We start from the raw sequence: 20103 nt of genomic DNA, 5'->3' as shown, positions 1-20103 counted from the left end.
GTGCTCTGGCCCTCCCCAAACCCTCCCTCCCTCCCTGCCTGCCTCACCTCTCCAACTCTTGTCTGTCATTCCCACCCCAAGGCTGCAGCCCTCCCAGCCGCTCTCAGCTCTTCCCTACTGGGGAATTGCAGGTTTTGCAAAGCCTCCGAGAAGGAAGAGAAGCCAGAGCTGCAGCTGTTCTCGGGCTCCTGCCTGAAGCCACCCTTCCCACTCTGGCCTGGCTGGGCAGCGATTCTTGGGCCCTCTGGAGGGGCAGCTGCTCCAGGGCGCCCTGGCACAAAGGCTGGCCTGGCCCCCCAGAGAAGAGGCGGGAAGCGGCCCCTCGCCTCCCCTCCTGCTGGCTCCTGGCCCTTGGCTGGCCGCCAGCTCCGCGCTCGCCCGACCGGTTTTTCCTGCCTGAGCCTCGGAGGGGGCGGCCAGCAGGCCGGGCCGAGAAGGGCCAGGATTGCAACGGGAGCGCAGCTGCCCCACCGCCCTGCCCGCGAGTGGATGCCCGATGCGGCAAGTGCAGACCAAAGGGCCGGGCAGTTCCGGGGGCGCCTGGGTCACCCACCGGCTGGGATTTAGTCCGCAAACCCGGCTTAACGCGTGGCGCGCCTCTGGCCGCTACGACGGTCCGGCCATTGCCGGGCAGCCCAGCGGAAGCTTCCGGGCTGGCGAGCGCTCCTCCGACGGCCCCTCGGCCCCTTCCCCGGGCGGCAGCGGCGCAGCTCCCCGCGGCTCTTCCCAGGCGACCCTCGCCCAGGAGCCCCGGGCTGCCCGCGGAAGCCGCCCTCCGACCAATCGAGCAAGCTGGGAGGAGGCGTCCTGTCCCTGCTCCGAAGCGGCCGCTGAAGCTAGAAAGGTAGCGCGCAAGGGCTGCTCCGCCCCCGCCCCCGTCCGGCCGGCCGGCCGCACCTGCCGAGCCCGCGGCGCAAGAGCGGGTGCAAGGCGAGGCCGCCGGGCGCCGCCCCCTGTCCCTGGGGCGGGGCTTCCAGCGCGGGCGGAGCCTCACCTGCCACAACCGGAGCGGCAGCCTGGCCGAGGCAAAGTTTGCGGGCTTGGCGACCGCGCGCACCTCCTCTGGCTGCGATGGGGACCCAGGCGGGGCTCGGGCTGCTGCTGCTGCTGCTGCTCCAGGTAAGACGGGGCGGGACTCTTCGGCTTAGCCGCGTTGGGGACCCTTCCGAGGCAGCGGCTGATGGATCTCTTCCCCGCCCGCCTCGACCCCGAAACCTTTGTCCGCTGGGAGGCTCCCCCCCGGACGGTGGGATCCCTTCGCAGGGCTTTGCCCCAGTGAGGGGCTCCTGGGGCCTGGCAGTGGCCTAGAAGGGGCTTCAGACCCCCGGTTCCTTCTCCATGGGCTTCCTCCGGATGAGCGGGTCATGGGAACAACTGGGCCACTTGGGCTGTGTGCTCCCCACCTCCCCTCACTCTCGTCTTTGCCTCCCCAGGGTGAAAAGGGGCTCAGCAAGGATGGGGCAGGGGCCTCTTGCCGGCCAGGATTCAGCTCGGAGGCCTACGTGTTCCGGGTGCCCAGGCGGGACTTGGAGAGGGGCCGGATGTTGGGCAGAGGTGAGACCCTCTGAGATGCTGGTGGCTGCCCAGTCTGGGTGGGGGGGCCGAGGGAGAGAGTGACTGGTGCTCCCCCCTTCCAGATAAGAGGGCATCTTGTGCTGTTACTACTGCTGCTGCTGGGTGCCTTGGAGGAAGGAGAGGAGATTCGGGTTGTATTCAGATTCCTTCTCCATTTCCTGATTTCTGAAAGGGAAAGTGGCGGCTCTTTGGGGAATCTGTAAAACGGGTGTGTCGACCTTCCGCCTCTCTTAAGACGGAGGACCACTCAGGGAAGCATTAAAAGTGGGAGTTTCTGTCCGGAAGGATGAATTTCAATTCTTAAAAAGCTCATTCAGCTCCATTAGGCCGAGCACTTCATGCATGAGGGTTGATTATACTGCTTACTTATTTATTTTGTTTTTGTTTTTATTGTTTTTTTTGGTAAAGTTTTTAAATAATATTGCCATCCATCTAGAATTCTGTGCAATGGGGCAGCTTGGAAGTACCCTGTTTCCCCCAAAATAAAATCTCCCCTAATAATAAGCCCAATCGGGCTTTTGAGCGCATGGCGATAAGGCCAAGCGCTTATTTCAGGGTTCAAAAAAATATAAGACAGGGTCTTATTTTCGGGGAAACACAGTATTTCCAAAAATAATTTCCACCTCCAGAGTTGCTGTCTTTTTATTAGTGGCTTCAATACATCGGTTCTGGTTTTAAACCTTGTAAGATGCCCAGATTTGTTGCAAATAAATAAAAATATAGTTGTGCTAAGAAGTTCCCAGAGTTCCTGTCTGGGGCAGTTTAAAATGTCAGAGGAAGGCCCCCGGCCGTGGCCCTTGGCGGCAGCCTGGGGAAGGAAGAGGAAGCCTCAGACTTCTCCCGAAGCGAGCTCCGTGGTGAGACACCCCAAGAAAGCTGAACTGATATTTCCAGTTAAGGCCGAGTGACAGAGATGGCCGGGAAGCAGCCTCCCTGCTGTCCTTGGAGCCAGGCACGGGCTACCTGCGTGGCTCAGGTAGTTTCCACCTGGCCTTTTCCTCCTTTGGCAAAGCAAGGTGGAGCTTGGCAGGAGGGTGAGGCCTGCGTCTCCTTGCAGCTGTGCAGGGTTGGGCCTGCACAGGCGCTGTGGTGAGTGTGTCGGTGTGTGCGTACGAGCACACAAGCACTGTTTGAACTCTGATGGTCGCTTCTGGCTTCCTGCTGGCACTTCAGCCGTTGGGGTGAGCCTGAGAGGAGGTGGCTGCCCCTTGTGTTGTGTCAACAGCCTCTGGTGAATCATTTACTTGGCTGAGCTGCTCTTCAGATTTTTCAGCCCTGCTTCAAAAAGTCCCTCTGAGCTGACCTTGCCTCTTGGCACAAACCCCCGAGCAGGGACCCAGCTGGCTTCCCAACCCAACCTCGGCCTGGCCCTCCCCGTGCAACACTTGTTGGCGCTGGCTTTTTGATCTGGGCACTTTCCCTGTTCACATCCGGTGCCCGAGGCAGCAGCCACAGAGCCAAACCATAACTAGGGAGTTAATTCCAGACCAAGCCTCTCTGCTGCTCTCAGTGCATCGCGTTAGGATTATTTCATTCCGTATGCATTTTTGTTTTCGGGAATCCTTAACGCCAGCTTCTTTAACAAGTGCCCAGAAAAGGTTTCCTACATGTGTTTTGCTAATTATGAGGAGCAGAATGTTGCAGGTATGGGAGGAACAATTCAGAAAGATCTTCAGGTGGCTGAGTTGCTGATAAATGTGAAATGAAGAATCTACACCGAAGAGAAACTGAGTGGAACATTATAACCGTCTTCTGGTAATTAGCATTGCGCTAATTTTGAGGAGACCTTGGATTAGTTTTCACATAGCCAGACTCTGAAAGTGCAACTGTACTCGGGGTCAAAGAATGGCAAGTGCCTGAAACTGGCTGCTAAATGCATCACCACCTCAGAATGCGGCTTGTTGCTGGCTGACCTGAGGTGCTTTTTCCAAGGGGCAACTGGACCCTCTTGGTTTTTTCCTTTGGAAACATTCCGCTTCTCATCTAAGAAGCTTCTTCAGTTCAGAACTTCAAAGTTCTGAATTTTCAAAGAAAAAGCCAAGAAAGTCCAGTTGCCTTTTGGGGGGGAGGGCAAAAGCGCCTTTGGGACAACCATGAGCTGGAGGGCTGAGCATCTCCATACACATTTAAGGCCTGGCCTAACTGTAAGAAAAGTCACCCAAACCAGTCTTCCCTCGGCTCGCCTTCCTGTGAAAGCATCCGGGATGCCTCTCATCCTCTAGGCAAGTGGGCTTCACTCAGGAGCTTGGGGAGAACCTGAGATCTGCCAGAGGTTAGTCCTGGTCTTGTGAAGCAGATTCAGCTCAGGGTCTCCTTAGGGCAAACACGGCAGGAGGGAACAAGTGATCGGTTTCCGGTCTCGGTGGTGGAGGATGCAGAAGGCTGCAAAGGTGCCATGAAAGGAAAGGAGTCCAGAGTTTCTATTCTTTGTGGGGCTGAGAGGAGGGAATCCCTCCAGCGAAAAGTGAATATTGTTTTATTATAGCACTTGTGTCTCAGTTTTAACACTTTAAAACTTCTTTACACAAGGCCCCCTTCTGCATAAAATAATACTACCAAAGCATAACATACTTTGGTAGGTTGTCCTTAGTTCATTTCTTTCTGAGAAGCTTTGGTTATTCAGTGGCCTCCATGAACGAAAAGAGAGGCTAAACCAAGTTAAACTACAAGAGATTGTCCATGAAACTACTTACACGCCCACTTGGGTGCTGACAAATGTCCTGTCTGTGCCTAAGAATTTTAAATATTTTCTGGGCTGCCTACAGAACAAAGGCATGAAACATTTTCCAGCGTTCTAAAGTTTTCATGGATAATTCTGGAGGCCTTTAAGCCTGTGTGGATCATCTGCAGAAACAGCATTGTCAAAGCCACCCAGCAGAGCAAAACTCGTCTAGTTGGTTTTGCCTGGTTCATCAGGTGTTCTACCAGCTCCTCTACCCAGATGCCTTCCAGAAGTGCTGGAAAGCCTGGGAGTTGCACGTAGCTCTGAATGAGGGGGCAGAAAAATTGGATACAGGGCAACCGTACATCTGGACGTAGCAACCGAGGGGAAGAGGGCTGATCTAAAATGATGATGCATCTTCTATTTTTCAAGCCTTGTATTTGTGAGAGTAAGTCTCTAGGCCGGCATCGTGTTGGCCTGCATACTCTGATTTGTGTACTGCTTGGTATTAGAAGAGAGGAGAGCTTTCTGTTAAGGTTCCCTTTAACCAGCCTTTGAGGCTACCTGCATCTGCAGGGACCTTTATTTGGACGTATTCCCCATTCCATAACTACCTTGCTTTCTTTTCCAGTCTGAATTGGAATTCTGGAATGGATTGCTGCTGTGAATAATCAAAGGACTTGAACCTTCACTCTTAATCGTTTTTAAGGTGTGGCATCAAACTTTGAAAGACGGTTAAAAAGGGGCTGCTCTGAATTGAGTTGTTTGTCATGTGATGTCTCTTCCGAATGCCTGGCCCCGCTCTGAGCCAGGAAAGAAAAGGGGCCCTTCTGGGTGTTCCTGGTCTGCTGCCCTCTTGAGAGTTCTTCCGGAGGGGTCTCTCCTTCCTGGGATTGTGGGTCACCTTTGTGTCAGTTTCCCACGTGGTTTTCCAGGTCCAGCTCGCGTGGTCCGCATGCGAAAGGGGCTCCCCTTTGCCAGATGGGGCTGGTTGGAGAGTAGGCGGCCATTGGTGGGGCATGTTTGAGGTCCGATTCTTGTGCTGAGCGGAGACTAGGAGTTGATGACCTCAAGGGCCTCTTTGAATTGCGTGTTTCGTGACACAGTGTGTGAATGTGTATGCTTCGCAAGCAATACTTTGTTATTCACACATTGCAACATTTGAAGGAAGCTGAGTCAACTTTTGCTGCTCCAGCGTGAGTTCCAGAGCATCTCTGGCGTGGCTCCTTCCTGTGGTTTTTCCCTGCGACTTTGGTGCCATCGGCTCCAGCTGTTTTGCAAGCATTTCGGTCAGACGAGGCAGAACCTTGATTTGCGGCTGTGCCCTGGATGGACTTGGTGGCCTTAAATCCACCACAGCCTTAAATCGGCCTCCTTTGTCCAGATGTCTGCCCTCTTGGAGGATGCACACTCTGATCTGCCTCTGAAGGCTGTTTATAAAATGGTTTGTTTCAAAATCTTGGCTTAAAGATACTCAGCATATCTCAGAAATCATATACCCACAAGAAGCTACCTAAGAAAATCCTAGCCGCACTGAGGGTGTTGCATGAGTGATGGAGCACCTGGCCTTCCGCTGACCTGATTACACACCTTATGCAAATGAGGCTGGAGGGTGGATGATCAAGAGAAGCCCCTCTGGCGCTCAGAGCCCAGGTGGCCACATCTCTGCCAATGAAAGAGGAAAGCCAGCCGGCTCCAAGCTGGCACACCCGGTGGTTTGGGCATAGATATAATTAGGCAGCCCCGTGGGCCCCCAAGGGGACCACCTCTAGCCAGTGCTCAGACCGGCCCTCAGGCCTGGCAGGGAGTGGGCCTGGGTCCCACTGGGGTCCTACTTGAAAGGAGGCCCAGGAGCAAAGGCTGCCTTGTAATTAGGGCCAGAGCTCCACCCTCCTCCCTGCTGCTCTTGCTCTGCAAATTAATGCTTGCAGGAAATTGTCCCACTGACCCCCCTGAGACCTCTGCAGGGCCAAGGGTCTCCACAGCATCCTGGGGGGTAGGCAGCTGCCTTGCTGGTTCTATGGCTCAGCCTAACTTGGTGATGCCAGCTGGGTCTGCCACCTGCCAGCTGGGTCACACTGAGCCTTATGCCTCCCCTCTCCTATTCCAGCAAGGTAGGCATAAGGAAGGCAGTGCCACTTTAGTGAGGCAGGTTGTGGGCAGATAGAAGCAGTTTTGCGCAGGCAGCCTGGGGCTCCTTATGCAGGCAAGGCTCCTCCTGGAGCCCCGAAAGGGGTCTTCCTCAGTCTTTTGCTGCATTTCCAGGATTTGCCTCCCCCGCCCCTCCAACTGACCCGGTTCACCCGATTTAAGAGAGAAACTCCCACCAGGCTGGTGAATGCTTCAGTCCTCTGAATCAGCTTTCAGGTGAAACTCTTGTTCTGCAACTTGGAAAGTCATGGCGAAACTCCAGGATGAGGTCACTGCTCGAGAGTCTGGCTCCTGCCCTGGGGGGGAGGGAATTAGCCCCCGCCTCGTTTGACACATCCGAGGCACCAGCTGATCTTCCTTCTCTGGCTGCTGACAGTGACGTCATGGCCACGTTCGTCACTGGGGGGAAACAGGCAGGGCTCAGCACAGGCGGGGGTGGGGTGGGGGGTGGCTGAAGCAGGGAAGGGCCCGGCTGGGCTGGGCGGAAGAAGGCGGGCTTTGCCAGCCAAGGAGCCTTGGTGGCTCCCTGGACTCTGTTTCTGCCTCTGCCCATTGGGCCTCAATCTCATTTTCTTTCATGGCCCGCCAGGTATCAGGTAGTCCTCAACCTATGACCACAGTTGGAACCAGAATGTCCATTGGTTGGCAGGCAAGGTGGTTGTTAAGTGAGTCCTGCCTGATTTTATTCTTTTATTAAGCAAGTCACTGAAGCTGTTAAGTGAACCATGTGGTCATTAAGCAAATCCAGCTTCCCCCATTGACTTTGCTTGTCGGAAGCCAGCTGGGAAGGTTGCAGATGGGGATCACGTGACCCCGGGATCCTGCAGCTGTCACAAAAACGTGGCACACAAGCACCCAAATTGTGACCGTCATAAGCAGGAGGGCTGCCTGTCAGCTGCTTTCTTCAAAGCTAAACAAGGGATTGTAAATTGAGGAGTGCCTGTAGCTCTGAAAACCTGGCAGCAGCACAATGTGAGTTTTTCCTCCTGCCCAGAATTGGACAGATGGGGGGAATACCACCCCCCCATTCCAGAGAGAACAAGAAATACTTTGAACATGCCCTGCTTCCTTGACAGTGCCCAGCATGCATCTCGTGGCCATGAGTTCCGCAGGTTCTTGGAGTGTGCTGGGAATCAGGACTTTCCCTTTGGGAAGGGACTCTCCTGACCTTCGGTTCCACTGACCAACCCATTGTGGGGGGGCTGAAAGATCCTGCCTCCCCCCCCCTCCATGACTCTTTTCTGCTTATCCAGCCGGATGAGGAAGTGGGGCCTTTTTCCTGGCTATCCTTTTGATGTGCCCCGCCCTGAGCTGGAATGCAGGAAGATGAAGATTATTTTCTCTCCCTGATAAAGGCATGGAGGAAGCTTTGCCCATATTTGGCCTTGTATGGGGGGGGGGAGCTGGTTCATCCTGACTTTTCAGAATCCATAGGAGCCAGGACTAAAACGGGGCAGGGGACATTCCAGCCACCCCCTTGTTCACCTCTGTTCCCAAGCATTCATCTTAATTTCTGCTATTTCCTGTTTGAGGGCCAGGACTTTTTGCTTCCAATTTTGAGCAGAGACAAGAGCTTGCTTTCAGGGGCAGCAGGGCCCCTTAGCGCCTGTGGCCCCTTCCCCTCTTTCCCTTGCCAGGATCCCCTCAGAGGCAAGGCAGCCTCGCAGGGTGGGGGGTGGGGGGCAGGCAAAGCCTTCTGGGCTCAGAGCCGGTTCAGATTCAGCCAAGGGGTTCAGGGCTTCCCCGTTGAACTGCAAAGGACTGGGGGCCTGGGTTACTCGAGATGAAACCTCTTGAGGTTTACGAGCCAAAGGCGCCCTGGAGGGTTTGGGTCTTCCGGAGAAGCACGAGAGCCGGACCCCACTGCTGGCAGAGAAGTGGGGGGAAACTCGAGTCCTGTGGCTGGAGAGACTGAGCTGAATCTTACTTTGTTCAGGCACTCTTGTTATTCTCTGAAACACAGAAGACGGGCTTTTAAGCCCATCTTCCTAGACAGAGGACTGGAGACTTTTTCATAAGAAAACCGAGGTCCCAAGATGGTTGTTACAAAAATAAAATCACAAGATTTGCCACATTAAAAACAACAACAGCCAACAAATTTTCTTTTTTGAGGAATCCAGGGAATTAAGGTCTTGGCTGGAATGAAAATGTGGCCACACGTTGCAAGGGAGAAAACCATCCTAAAAGCCTTTGGCGTGCAAGGATTTCATAGGTTTACCCCAAAACCTTCTCCCTCCACCTGGAAAGACAGACTTCTGCAGATTAAATGCCTTTCTGGGCAGGTCTGGGGCCAAGGAGGAGCCCTCTTGTGGACCATCCTTTGCACCCTTCACCCAAATCCCCCCCCAGAGTTGAAGGAGACATCAGAGGTTGCCAGCCCCCTCCCCCCCCACTCAGGTCTGCAGCTGCTGCAGGAGAGATGGGAGATTGGGGGGGGGTCATGCCCTGAAACAAGGCTTCCCATCCCCCATCCCTTCATCTTGCAGAGGAGACAGTTACTACACAGGAGAGCCTGGGGATTGGGGTCCAGTAGGGAGGGGATTTCCTCTGGAAGCCCCCTTTCCCACACTTGGCCTTTTCCAGTGATGAGGACCTGGCCTGCAATGAGAGCGCGCACACACACACACACATACACACACACACACACACACACACACACACACACACGCCTGTCTGGACTTGCACAGATGCCACAGTGGGGGGGGGGGGGAGGCGCTCCTCCCAGGGTGAGACAAACCCTCTCCTGCCCAGGCACAGAATCGAGCACCACCCCTCCCAAAGTAGGCTGGCTGGAGGAACCGGCTTGAGCTCCCTCCACGCCCTCTGCCTTCCCTGCATCCCCCTCCCCCCCCATGGAGCCCAGGCCCGCTGGCAAGACTGCTGTGTGCCCAGGTGGCTCCTGGGCCTGGGAGTCCAGGGCTAGCCCCCCTGGGGCCCAGTGCCAAAGGAGAGAGAGAGGGGGAGAGAGGGGGAGCTCAGCCTCTCACTCAGACGGCCCCTCCCAGTTGCTTCTTGTGGACAGAGGATGAGCCCTCAGAGCGGATGAAAGAGATAGGAAGGACTCTCCAAAGCTGAGGTTGCCTCTGGAGAAAGCAAGAGGGGGCTGGAATAGCTTGCGGGGAGGAGGGAGCTTTTTGGAAATGTGCCCCCTCCCCTGCCCCACATCTGCAGGGGAAGATCCCGCCCCATGTTCTCTGAAGGTTCCCAGCACCCCACTCTGGCCTCTGCCTCTTCATCCCTTGGTCCTGAGTCTGCCTTTCAAGCTGCTCCCCTTTGGAGCAAGGAGATTGAGGGGACAGGCCAACCGCTGACCCTCAGCAGCCTGGGGGCCACCCGAGGGGCACTCGCCCTCCTGGACCTGGACATCATCCAGGACGCTGGCCACATCATGTCAGGTGTGTCCTTGGGAGCCAAAAGGGGCTGCCCTCACATCGGCCTGGGAGTTCCCTGCACTGAAGGGCCTCTCTCTGGCCAGGCTGGAGCCGTGGTCCATCTGGGGAGGCAGCCGGAGGGGAGAGAGGCTGGCTTTCTGTCCCAGGCTCTGACTTTGCAGGTGCAGCCAGGAGCACTTTTCCTGAGGGGAAGTGAAAAGGCAGCTCCTGGTTTGGTTTCCTTAAAAGACCCAAAGTTTCAAGCGTGTTTCGGACCAGTCAGTGGCTCACTTCTGCTTGGGGTTTTGCACCGCATCCTCTTTTTTGTGTTTGGCTCTGTGTGTGCAGGATTTGGTCTCACAGTGGGGAGTAGCAATTGGTAGAATCTGCCTGACTAGGTGCTTGGATCGCTTTCTCTGGACCAGCCAGGGACCAGGGATTTGCGTGCCCTCTGTGGAGAGAAGGGTGGACTTGCTGCCCCCGCTTGGGAAGAGGCCTTGGAGAGAAGCCTCTCGCCCTCGTCTGAGAGCATCTTGGCAGGGAATGATGAGGACGAGCCAGGCTGCAACCAGCGCATCTCCTGGGCTCAACCTCCCTGGATCAAAATACGAGGGCTGGGGCAAAAAGCAGTGCTTATAGCAGGCCACGGAGTTTGTTTTTTTCCTACAGTGATGGGGAGGTGGGCTGGAGAAAAGTGGGCCATGGCGCTGTGCCAAGACCCCCTGTGGGTGCTTTCTCGCCTCCCTCCTGATGAGTCTTGCAGGCACCCAGTGAGGCTGAGCCGGAGGCTGGGAGCGGCAACTGGCAGGACAAAGTACTGTACCTTGTTTGTGTTTGAAAAGCAGCCTCTGCTTCTAGCAGTGCCACACTGGCGACCCCTGGTGAGCAGAGTTGGCCAAGGCAGCTTGGCAAGAGTAGGCTGGTGATCCTGCCTGGCTGAGCTCCTGGGTCACTGGCTGTCTTTCTCAACCTTCCAGTGGACTTTGAGGGCTGTGCAGGGAGGAGCCCGGGAGCCTTCCTTTCCCAGGACACGCGCTTCAAGTTGCATCCGGATGGCACAGTTGTGGTGAAACGGCCCCTGCATCTCCACAAGCAGGAACTGAGCTTCCTTGTCCACACGTGGGACCTGGGAGGCAGGAAGCATTCGGCCAGAGTGACCCTGCAGCTCCAGCACCATAGCCATCACCGGCTGCCTCCTCATGGGGTATGCGCCCCCTTTCCCTGCTTCCTTGGGGGAGGATTTGCTGGTCTTCGGAGCCGGCTCTTCCTTGCTTGCTTGCAGAACCAAAGACCCCTGCCTTTGTTCACAGGAGACCCATCCGTCTGCTCAGGCGGAGGTGCTGTATTTTCGAAAGTCTTCATCTGGCCTGAGGCGGCAAAAGAGAGACTGGGTCATCCCTCCGATTCTTTGCTCTGAGAATGAGAGGGGCCCTTTCCCCAAGAACCTGGTGCCGGTAAGAACCTTGCTTCTGCCACCTTCTACTGGGATTCTCTTGCACATTTTAAAGTTAGTTATTTCTACTTCAGAGTTGCAAATGACCCACAAATGCAGGACCCCAAACATTGCAGCTTGTGGCAGCGCCGAGTGGACATTTGGTCTGAACCCCTTGGACGGCTCTCACTTCAGCCGAGCTTTGGGGCCTGCATTTCTATCCTGGGCCAGGCAATGCCGCTGCCACCGTCTGCTCTGCCCCAGGCCGCCCCTGGCACCTGCCCTGGAGGGTGGAAAGGGCTGCAGGCCCACCCTGTCCCTGACCTTTTCCACGTCCCATCTCCCCAATCAGGTCAAATCCAGCAAAGAAAAAGAGGGCACCGTCTACTACAGCATCACTGGGCAGGGGGCCGACAGCCCTCCGGTTGGCACCTTCACCATCGAGAGGGAAACCGGCTGGCTGAAGGTGACTCGCCCGCTGGACAGGGAGAAGATTCCCCGCTACCAGGTGAGCCCACGTCACCTGCTGCCGTTACACATTTTGCTTTCAGTTTTTGGCGGCTGCACTGGGTGGCCGAGGAAATCCTTGGAAATCGGCCACGTGGATTGGGTGGGAGGGCAAAGGTCACTGTGTCCTCTGGGATGCCAGGACAGCTGCCAGGCCATTGGCCGCTCCACTGGGGTGAGTCCCTTTTTGATGGCAGAGGGGTTCCTTTCCTACCAGAAAACCCTCGAAGAAACCCCGTTTAGAAGCAGGCGACTCTGAAGGAAAGCCACCACTTTCCTAAAGCCTCTGTGTTTTCTGTCCCATAAAAGTTCCCATCTCCTTTCATGGTGGTCTCTAAGGGGTCCCAGGGCTTCCGAGATCCTCCCTCGTCCTTTGGGCAGCCTCCCCAGAGCCGGCAGTGCTGGGTGCCAAGAACTGTTGAGCTCCGTGAAACATGCTGCCCGGATGCATCTCCGGCTTCTCTTCTCCCCCCGGTGAATAACGGCCTTTCTCCGCCTTCCATGCAGCTGTTTTGCCACGCGGTCTTAGCCAATGGCCAGACAGCAGAGGACCCCATGGAGGTGATCATCAATGTTGGTGACCAGAATGACAACCGTCCCATATTCACCCAGAGCGTCTTCGAAGGGTCCGTGGAAGAGGGAGCTAAACCAGGTAGGGGAGTCTGGTCGTGGACCCCAAAACCTGGCTCCTGTTGCGTGGCTACCCTCCGTGGCACAGGCACAATCCCTCCTGGACCATGAAGGACAGTCCTGCTCAAAGCCATCCGGACCGCCACCTCAGACCTGGACTGTCCAGCCAATGCCCGCTCATACGTGCCCCTGTGGGATTAAGTGGTCAATTCCTGCGACAGCTGGGGGTGCTGGTAGCTGCCCAGAAGCCAGAGGCTTTTTCGGCTGACAGGCGCGGACGGGGCTGGGCTCCTGCTTGACTCTGGCGCTTGTTTCAAGGGAGGCTTTAAGCAGCCCCTCCTTTGGGTGTCCCCAGGAACCTCTGTGATGACTGTGACAGCCACGGATGCAGACGATGCGATAGACTCCTATAATGGGGTCATCACTTACTCCATCCTCAGCCAGGAACCTGAGCCAGAAAAACAGATGTTTACCATCAATAACGAAACCGGCCTGATCAGCGTGGTTGTGTCAGGTCTGGACCGAGAGGTAAATGCCGGATGCTGGAATAGGTTTTGGGGGGGAGGGTCCTAGCAAACCGTTTCTAAGATGGGAATTAATCATGGGGAGGGAGGGCTGCATCTCTATCGTCCATTTTCTTGAGCAAGGGAAGAATCCTTGTTTGCCCCTAAAGGGAGAGATTGTTAGCTCTCTAAGGCAGTCCAGAGGAGAAGCACAAGCGTGAGGGCTACCTTGATGTCGGGTGACATGAACAGACATCTCTCTCCTCTCCTCTCCATTTCCTTTCTGGAAAACTATGGAGGGTCCCTTCCGCCTTCCCTCCTCCTGTGGCTGGGAGACCTTCCCCACGTCAGGCTCTTCCTCCGTCGCCCAAGGTCGTTCCCACCCACCAGCACAGAGTGTTACAGGGTGCGTGTTTGGTTCTTTGCAGAGGATCCCCCGATACACCCTGTTTCTGCAAGCGACTGACATGCTGGGACAAGGCTTAAGCACCACCGGGAAGGCTGTGATTGCCATCACTGACGCCAACGATAACCAGCCAATTTTTGACCCCTTCATGGTAATGTGGGGACTCCCCCGCCTCCGCTCTTGGCCATCGCCCTGGGGCCTGAAATTCATCTCCCTGTCGTGCAAGCCACGTCCTGCACTTCCTCTGCAGGGGTGCCGGGTAGAATTTGTGGCCTCCCGTTCCCTGGAGTCAGACCTGCCCCCTCCCCTCCCCCGTGGAGACAGGCGCTTGCTCTCCTCTGACAGCTCCGTTTCTTTTGCAGTACAATGTGATTGTGCCGGAGAATGAGGTTGGGGCCCCGGTTGCCACCCTGAAGGTGAAAGATGCGGATGAAGAGAACAGCTTAGCTTGGAAAGCCAAGTACAGCATTGTGAAAGGAAATGAGGAGGCAAACTTTGCGGTCACTACTGACCCGGAGACCAACAATGGCCTTTTGACTACGGCAAAGGTAGCGGTGGGCCCCCCTTTGTGAGGGCTAGAATCCTGTGTGTCCCCAGCCCCATACCCTGCCACAAGGGTCCACTTAGACCTAGTCAGCTCTCCTTTTCTCCCTCCTTCTGTCCCCGCAGGAACTGGATTATGAGACCAAAAAGCAATATATTCTTGAAGTGACCGTAGTGAATGAAGTTGAGTTCTCGGTCCGTCTCCCAACATCCACGGCCACCGTCATTGTCAATGTGAGCGATAAAAACGAACCCCCGGTCTTCGTTCCCCCCGAACTAAAAGTGTCAAAGCCCGAAGATCTTTCCATTGGAAAACCAATAGCTGAGTACACAGCCCAGGACCCTGACAAGTTCCTACAGCAAACCCTCAGGTAAGGGGCTGTGCAAAGGTGCTCGTTCCAAGGTTGATCATTTGAACGGGGAAACCCGGAAAGTCTGCAGGCCGCTTGTTCCAAAGACGCCGGCTGAGCCCGGGACTGTTTCTCTTGCAGATACTCAGTGAGGAGTGACCCAGCTGGCTGGCTGAAAATTAACCCTGAAACTGGCCTGATTGAGTCAAAAGCCCTCCTAGACCGAGAATCAGATTTTGTGAAGGATAATATCTACAAAGCCATCATTGTGGCAAGCGACAGTGGTAAGCTTTCCCCCCTCAAAACTCAGCATTTTGTCTTGCACCCAAACAAAAAAAAACACTGAGGAGCTGGGGGGGAGGGAATTGGGAGATGGTGCCACCCAAGTATTTTGTTGTGGCCCGCCAGTGGCCTGTACAGCTGGTAGCTGATTCCGACAGCGAGGAGGCTGGTGTGGTGCTGTGCCAGCAGCCTGTGCAGCTGGCACCCGAGTCAGACAATGAGGCTGGAAAAGATTTGGTGCCAGAGGCGGGGATTCAGCCAGGGCCTTCAGAACCTCCAGAAGCTCCCTTAAGTGAAGAGGATGTAGAGGAGGAGCCTCTTCTCAATGCACGGGCACCCAGAGCTGCCAAAAGGCAGGAATGGCTCCTCAGGAGGAGGTCTTCTCGAGAGTAAGGCTTCGGACTAATTGGCCACTCACCTAGCCTATTTAAGGAATGACGACGACTGAGGCAATTTGCAGAAAACAACTTCGTTCATATTCCTTCTCGTATTGATTCCAGAAACGTCTGATTGGCTCTTGCTTCTCTCTTGTCATTTTTCCTGCAAATTGCTTCTGGGCATTCTGCCAACCACAGTAAGCTTACGGTTATCTGAAAGACTGTGCCTCGGAATTGAGTTATTATTCCTTGGACTCTTGTCGGCTGTTAATGAAGTTAAATTAACAGCCTTTGTTCAGAAAAGACTGATTTAAACTGTACTTGTGTTTGAACAACTACTAAGAAAGCTCATTAGTAGTCCTTAATTAGTAAACTAAAGTTTCTACGGACTTTGTGTGTGCTGCGTTCTTTGTGGTCCGTAGCTGGGGCAGAACATATATTTGTGGAACTGACCCACCCTCCCGTCTCTGTCCAGCGAATGAGCCGGCCACCGGCACAGGGACTCTCCTTTTGCATCTGGAGGATGTGAATGACAACTGGCCAGAACCGGATCCCCGAATGTTCGACATCTGCAGCCGCAATCCAGAGCCCCAGATGTTAAGCATTGTGGACAAGGATATCCCGCCCAACACCAGCCCTTTCCTCGCAAAGCTGGAATTTGACTCTAGTGCCAATTGGACAGTCGAGACCAACCAAGGTAGGTAGAGGGTGGCTGCTGTGCAGGACAAGGGAAGCGCCTGGAGACGCGCATCAAAACTTCCTGTTTTCCTCTGAACTCCTCCTCCTCTCCAAAATTTGCATTAAAGTATTAGAGGGAGATTCATTAATGACTTCATTAGTTTTTTTAATTAGTGTTTTAGAGCACGATTCTATCCAGCTCTGACTCACATTCTGGGTGTGTGTCCTTTGCAGACAGTCTGACCCTTAACCTGGTCAAACAGCTGGAGCCTGGGGAATACAACATCGCCCTCAAGCTGACCGATGGCCAGGGACTCTCTCACGTCACTACAGTCAAAGCCATTGTCTGCAACTGTGACGGGTCAGCCAAAAACTGTGACCGAAAGGCGTTTCTGCCAGCAGCAATAGAGACCTCCGCCATTCTGGGCATCCTCGGGGGCATCCTTGCCCTTCTGAGTGAGTACTGCCCTCTCTTGCTCCTTGTTACTCCCGTGGAAGCTGGGCAGCTCCTCTTAAGGGGCCGCCCACAAAACTCTGGGCTTCCCAGTGCTTGGATGCGAGGCCTATCCCAGGCCTGGCCTGGCCTGCATGTCCTGCAAACTCTGGCCAGTGGAGAAGGCCAGGGTCTGGATTTTGCTCCAGGTTGGGGAGAATTGCTCTCTCTTGTTCCTGGCTGCTGGAAGCATTTCTTCCTCTGAGATTTTGGCGGACACGTTTTTCTGCCTTGGTAGCCACGAGAGGAGGAGAGTTGGGTTGTTCTACTTGTGTGGGAATCCATGAAGCTAAAGTTCAGCATCAGACCGATCTGCTTGCCAGCGGTTCAGATCAATGGCCACCATGGTGCTCTGGTGGTATCCTGGTAGGGAAAGTATTCCTGAGACCGGATCTCTGTTGGCACTGAAGTCCTGGAAGGTGGCATCAAGTGGGTCTCGGGTTGTGTCAGGAGCTGGTCGGCGGTTCCTGCTTCAGCCGGATGAGAGCTTCCTGGCTGACGGGGCCTCTCGACCTGCCTTCCAGTCCTGCTGCTGCTGCTGCTGCTGTTCGTGAGGAGGAGAAGGCAGGTGAAGGAGCCGCTGCTTCTCCCCGAGGACGACACGAGGGACAACGTCTACTACTATGACGAAGAAGGTGGAGGAGAAGAGGACCAGGTGGGCCTCTGGCTCTGGGCCCCCGGGACCAGGCTGTTTCTCCTCAGCAACCCCGTCCCCGGGCCTGAGTTGTGCTTCTGCTCCCCACGGCCCTTTTCTTCCCTGCTCCTGCAGCACCTGGGATGGCTGGTCGTCCAGTGTGGTGGCCCCACTTAACACCCCCCCCCCACTTGGGCTGGCAGGGAGTTTCCGAAAGAGCCTGGCATTTGCTTGATTTCTTTCGGGCGTTCTGCTTGCACGTTCCCCAGCGGCTGTAGTCAAAACGACTTATTTAAGCCGAATTTTAGAAAGGAATCCCTGGCGGGTTAGTGCTACGGTGAAAGGAAAAGTGACCAAACAAAACCATTTTGTTCTTCCAAAGGAAGGAAGGAAAGGACTCCTCTGTTCATTGTTTGTGCTGGAGGAGGGTTTTCTTCCTGCCTGTCTGCCAGAATCACCCCTGATTCTGCTCAGCTCAAAGTCCTGGAGTTTTCTTCCTCTGCCCAACGGGCATCTTCTCTCCCTAGGATTTTGATCTGAGCCAGTTGCATCGAGGCCTGGATGCCCGCCCTGAAATCACCCGGAATGACGTTGCTCCAACCCTCATGCCGGCCCCACAGTACCGTCCACGCCCTGCCAATCCCGATGAGATAGGCAACTTCATTGACGAGGTGAGTGGCACCCGGAGCCCACTTGGTGGGGAGATACCCAGTTCCCAGGTACCTCAGGTGAGCAAGCATTCCGTGAGAAGCAAAACATGGGCACGGAAGCTAAATCCTAGCAGCTGAACAGCTACAGATGCAGCCTAGATAGAGACAGTCTGCTCCCTTGAGCTTCTCCAACGATTTTCAGGGGTGAAATTCAATTTTTTTCCGTACCGGTTCTGTGGGCATGGCTTGGTGGGCATGGTAGGGGAAGGATACTGCAAAATCCCCATTCCCTCCCAACTCTGGGGCCAGCCAGAGGTGGTATTTGCCGGTTCTCCGAACTACTCAAAATTTCCACCACGGTTCTCCAGAACCTGTTAGAACCTGCTGAATTTCACCCCTGGATTTGGTGAGCCATTTGTCATTGTTTCTCAACCTGAGCAGCTTTAAGATGTGCTACTTCCTTGGGCTGGGGAATTCTGGGAGTTGAGGTCCCCACGTCTTAAAGTTGCTCAGGTTGAGAAAGACCGTTCTAGAGAGATGGATCAGCTTCCTCCACTGTTCAACCAATGGAAGTTTTGTTTATTTCCCTTCTTGCAGAACCTGAAGGCAGCAGACACGGACCCCACTGCTCCCCCCTATGACTCTCTGCTGGTGTTTGATTATGAAGGCAACGGCTCCGAGGCCACCTCCCTCAGTTCCCTCAACTCCTCCTATGGAGACCAGGACCAAGATTATGATTACTTGAATGACTGGGGAAACCGTTTCAAGAAGCTGGCTGACATGTACGGAGGGGGCGAGGAAGAGGACTAGGTGTGACTGGAGTGGGGGGCTAGAGGGTGGAGGGCAGAAGGCTAGAAGGGAGAGAGAATAGAGGTGACTCTTGCCAACTTTTCCATAATTTACCAAAACATACATAAGAGATCCCCCTTGAAGATTCTGACAATCTCACCTCTGTGGGATAATTATAATCAGTATGGTTTTGTTGAGGCTGATTCAACGCAACATGGAGTTTCTTTCTCAAAGGCTGGACACCCTCAGTGGGAAAAGGCTTCCCCAGGAAAGAGAAAAGTATCTGGATTCTGGAAGGACAGAAAGACCCTCTGGTGCTAGGTCTTGTATTCAAGAAGTTTCACCTGAGTGTTTCTACTCTGTCTTCTTGTTCATCTACCCTCGTTTGCTTAAGAAGAACATCTGGCTTCTTGGTGCAAAATTGTAATGCATCTTGTAGAATACGAGGAAAAATATGCAAGAAAAATATTTTTGTGAGGCAGAGGATGAAACACAGCTAACTCTATGGTCACATAATAGGACAGAGGTTCCTATTGATGTCCCGGTTGAGGAGTGAGAGCTTCTGCCTGCAGAGATTCAAATCCCCCAGTCTGGATACGGTGGCTAATTGTTGGAACTTTCTCCAGGAAGAGCTCTCCAAGCATGGTGTTTCCAAAGCCCTATCCAAAAATATTTCTGGGGATTCTGCCCATATGTTGCATTTGGTTTCCCACCCTTGGCTTTTACTGTTCAAAGGCAGGCTTGTGGGAGTGATGGGGAGTGTCTCTCAGAAGAGAGGCAGGATTTCTGATTTTTTTGCCACCATTAACCAACATGGCTCTCCTCCTGGATGAATCCTTTTAGGATCCTTAAATCAACCTGTCCCAAGTGCCTATGCTTTCAAACAATGCTCCTGCCCGACCTTTGCCTCTCAGATGCCTGGAGTCCAATCTGTGTCGGGTAAGGCATCTGCAAAACCATCCGGCATGATCTCTCTTATTGTGGCTTGGAAGTCATGGTTTATGGCTTGGATGATGTCTGTCCACTGCCTTTTAGAGTTAAATTAGCAAACCTGGTTTTCACACAAGATGTTACTCCCTGGTGCCTTCTCATAAAGTGCCTGAACAGGTGGGAGCAGTTGCTTTCCCAGGCCAACCCCTCCCTGCTCCTTTAGGCTTTGGGGCCAGAGAGGTGCTCAGCGGTGGCCCAAAGCCTGGCAGTAGCTTTTCCGCCTTGGGCCTTCGTCTGGGGACCAGGCCACACACACTCCTGTGTGGGGCCTTATAAAATACAGCTGTACAAGATGGTGTTTGTCTACCAAGTAATCCATTTTAATTAGAACCATTTCTTCTGCCAAGGTGCCACTCGTTTCCTGTGGTGTTTCCCACTCCTTAGCCCAAACGGTATAATTACGGCCCAATTGATGGGCATCTTTTGGAAAATGGCTTTCTAATTTTAGATCTGTATGTTAAGCTATCCTTTTTGGATATATATACTGTGGAAAGATTACACAGATGCACATTTTTAAAAATTATTTTATTGCACAGATGCTTTTAAAAAATAATAAACTTTATTGTTTAAAAAGTACTTCTTTTCTTGAATCTGTCATATTTATTAGACCTTCTCCTGAGATTGCATGCTTTTCTAGCCTAAATGTTCTACTGACTTGTTTTATTTTCAAAAGTCGTGGGGATGAATAACCAGATAAATCCAGGGTGAGGGTACATCTTCTTTACGAACTGTGTGTTAAATTTGTACTGTGATTTCCAACCATTTCAAAAAGTCATGCATATTTCTAGACTCTTAAGTGCAATTGGTGCAGTGGCGGATTAAGTCTCACTGGTGCCCTAAGCACTGACAAATCTTGGTGCCCCCCTCCTTTGTACATACTGTACAAACGAAGCCAAGCTTAGGCTACATAAAAGTTCTACAACATCCTTTTTAATATTTCACAAGTTTAATGTATCAAAGTTCCAAATATCTTGACTTGAAAGGCATTTTTCTACATTTCATTTTAGCAAAACCACTGATAACATCCTCAAAATTAATACTTCTCAGAATGTCTGCTTCAATTTTTAATACACACAGTGA

General features: G+C 53.7%; 1 protein-coding gene across 1 annotated transcript; it reads left to right on the top strand.

The window, feature by feature from the left end:
* Positions 1-131: 131 nt before the first annotated feature.
* CDH1 (cadherin 1) lies at positions 132-19599 on the top strand. Its single transcript, XM_034426685.3, has 16 exons — positions 132-1119; positions 1434-1554; positions 10737-10963; positions 11070-11213; positions 11544-11699; positions 12206-12350; positions 12684-12856; positions 13260-13388; positions 13600-13785; positions 13907-14151; positions 14272-14414; positions 15265-15486; positions 15702-15923; positions 16485-16615; positions 17122-17265; positions 17842-19599. Exons 1-16 carry the CDS (start codon positions 1072-1074, stop codon positions 18052-18054), a joined length of 2649 nt encoding a protein of 882 aa, XP_034282576.2. The 5' UTR covers positions 132-1071; the 3' UTR covers positions 18055-19599.
* Positions 19600-20103: the final 504 nt, after the last annotated feature.

The sequence above is a fragment of the Pantherophis guttatus genome, chromosome 11 (assembly GCF_059756535.1).
Source record: "Pantherophis guttatus breed Tessera chromosome 11, ASM5975653v1, whole genome shotgun sequence".
In the NCBI taxonomy this organism is placed as follows: Eukaryota; Metazoa; Chordata; class Lepidosauria; order Squamata; family Colubridae; genus Pantherophis; species Pantherophis guttatus.
The sequence above is the reverse complement of the archived record's forward strand: the minus strand, read 5'-3'. Positions and strand labels throughout refer to the sequence as shown.

What these genes read in the sequence shown, in the direction of transcription:
- CDH1 (XM_034426685.3), top strand. Translation starts at nt 1,072, where the DNA reads ATGGGGACCCAGGCGGGGCTCGGGCTGCTGCTGCTGCTGCTGCTCCAG. An exon ending in TCCCCAAGAACCTGGTGCCG is followed by an intron (nt 11,214 to 11,543) that starts GTAAGAACCTTG and finishes CTCCCCAATCAG; the next exon opens with GTCAAATCCAGCAAAGAAAA. An exon ending in CAATTTTTGACCCCTTCATG is followed by an intron (nt 13,389 to 13,599) that starts GTAATGTGGGGA and finishes TTTCTTTTGCAG; the next exon opens with TACAATGTGATTGTGCCGGA.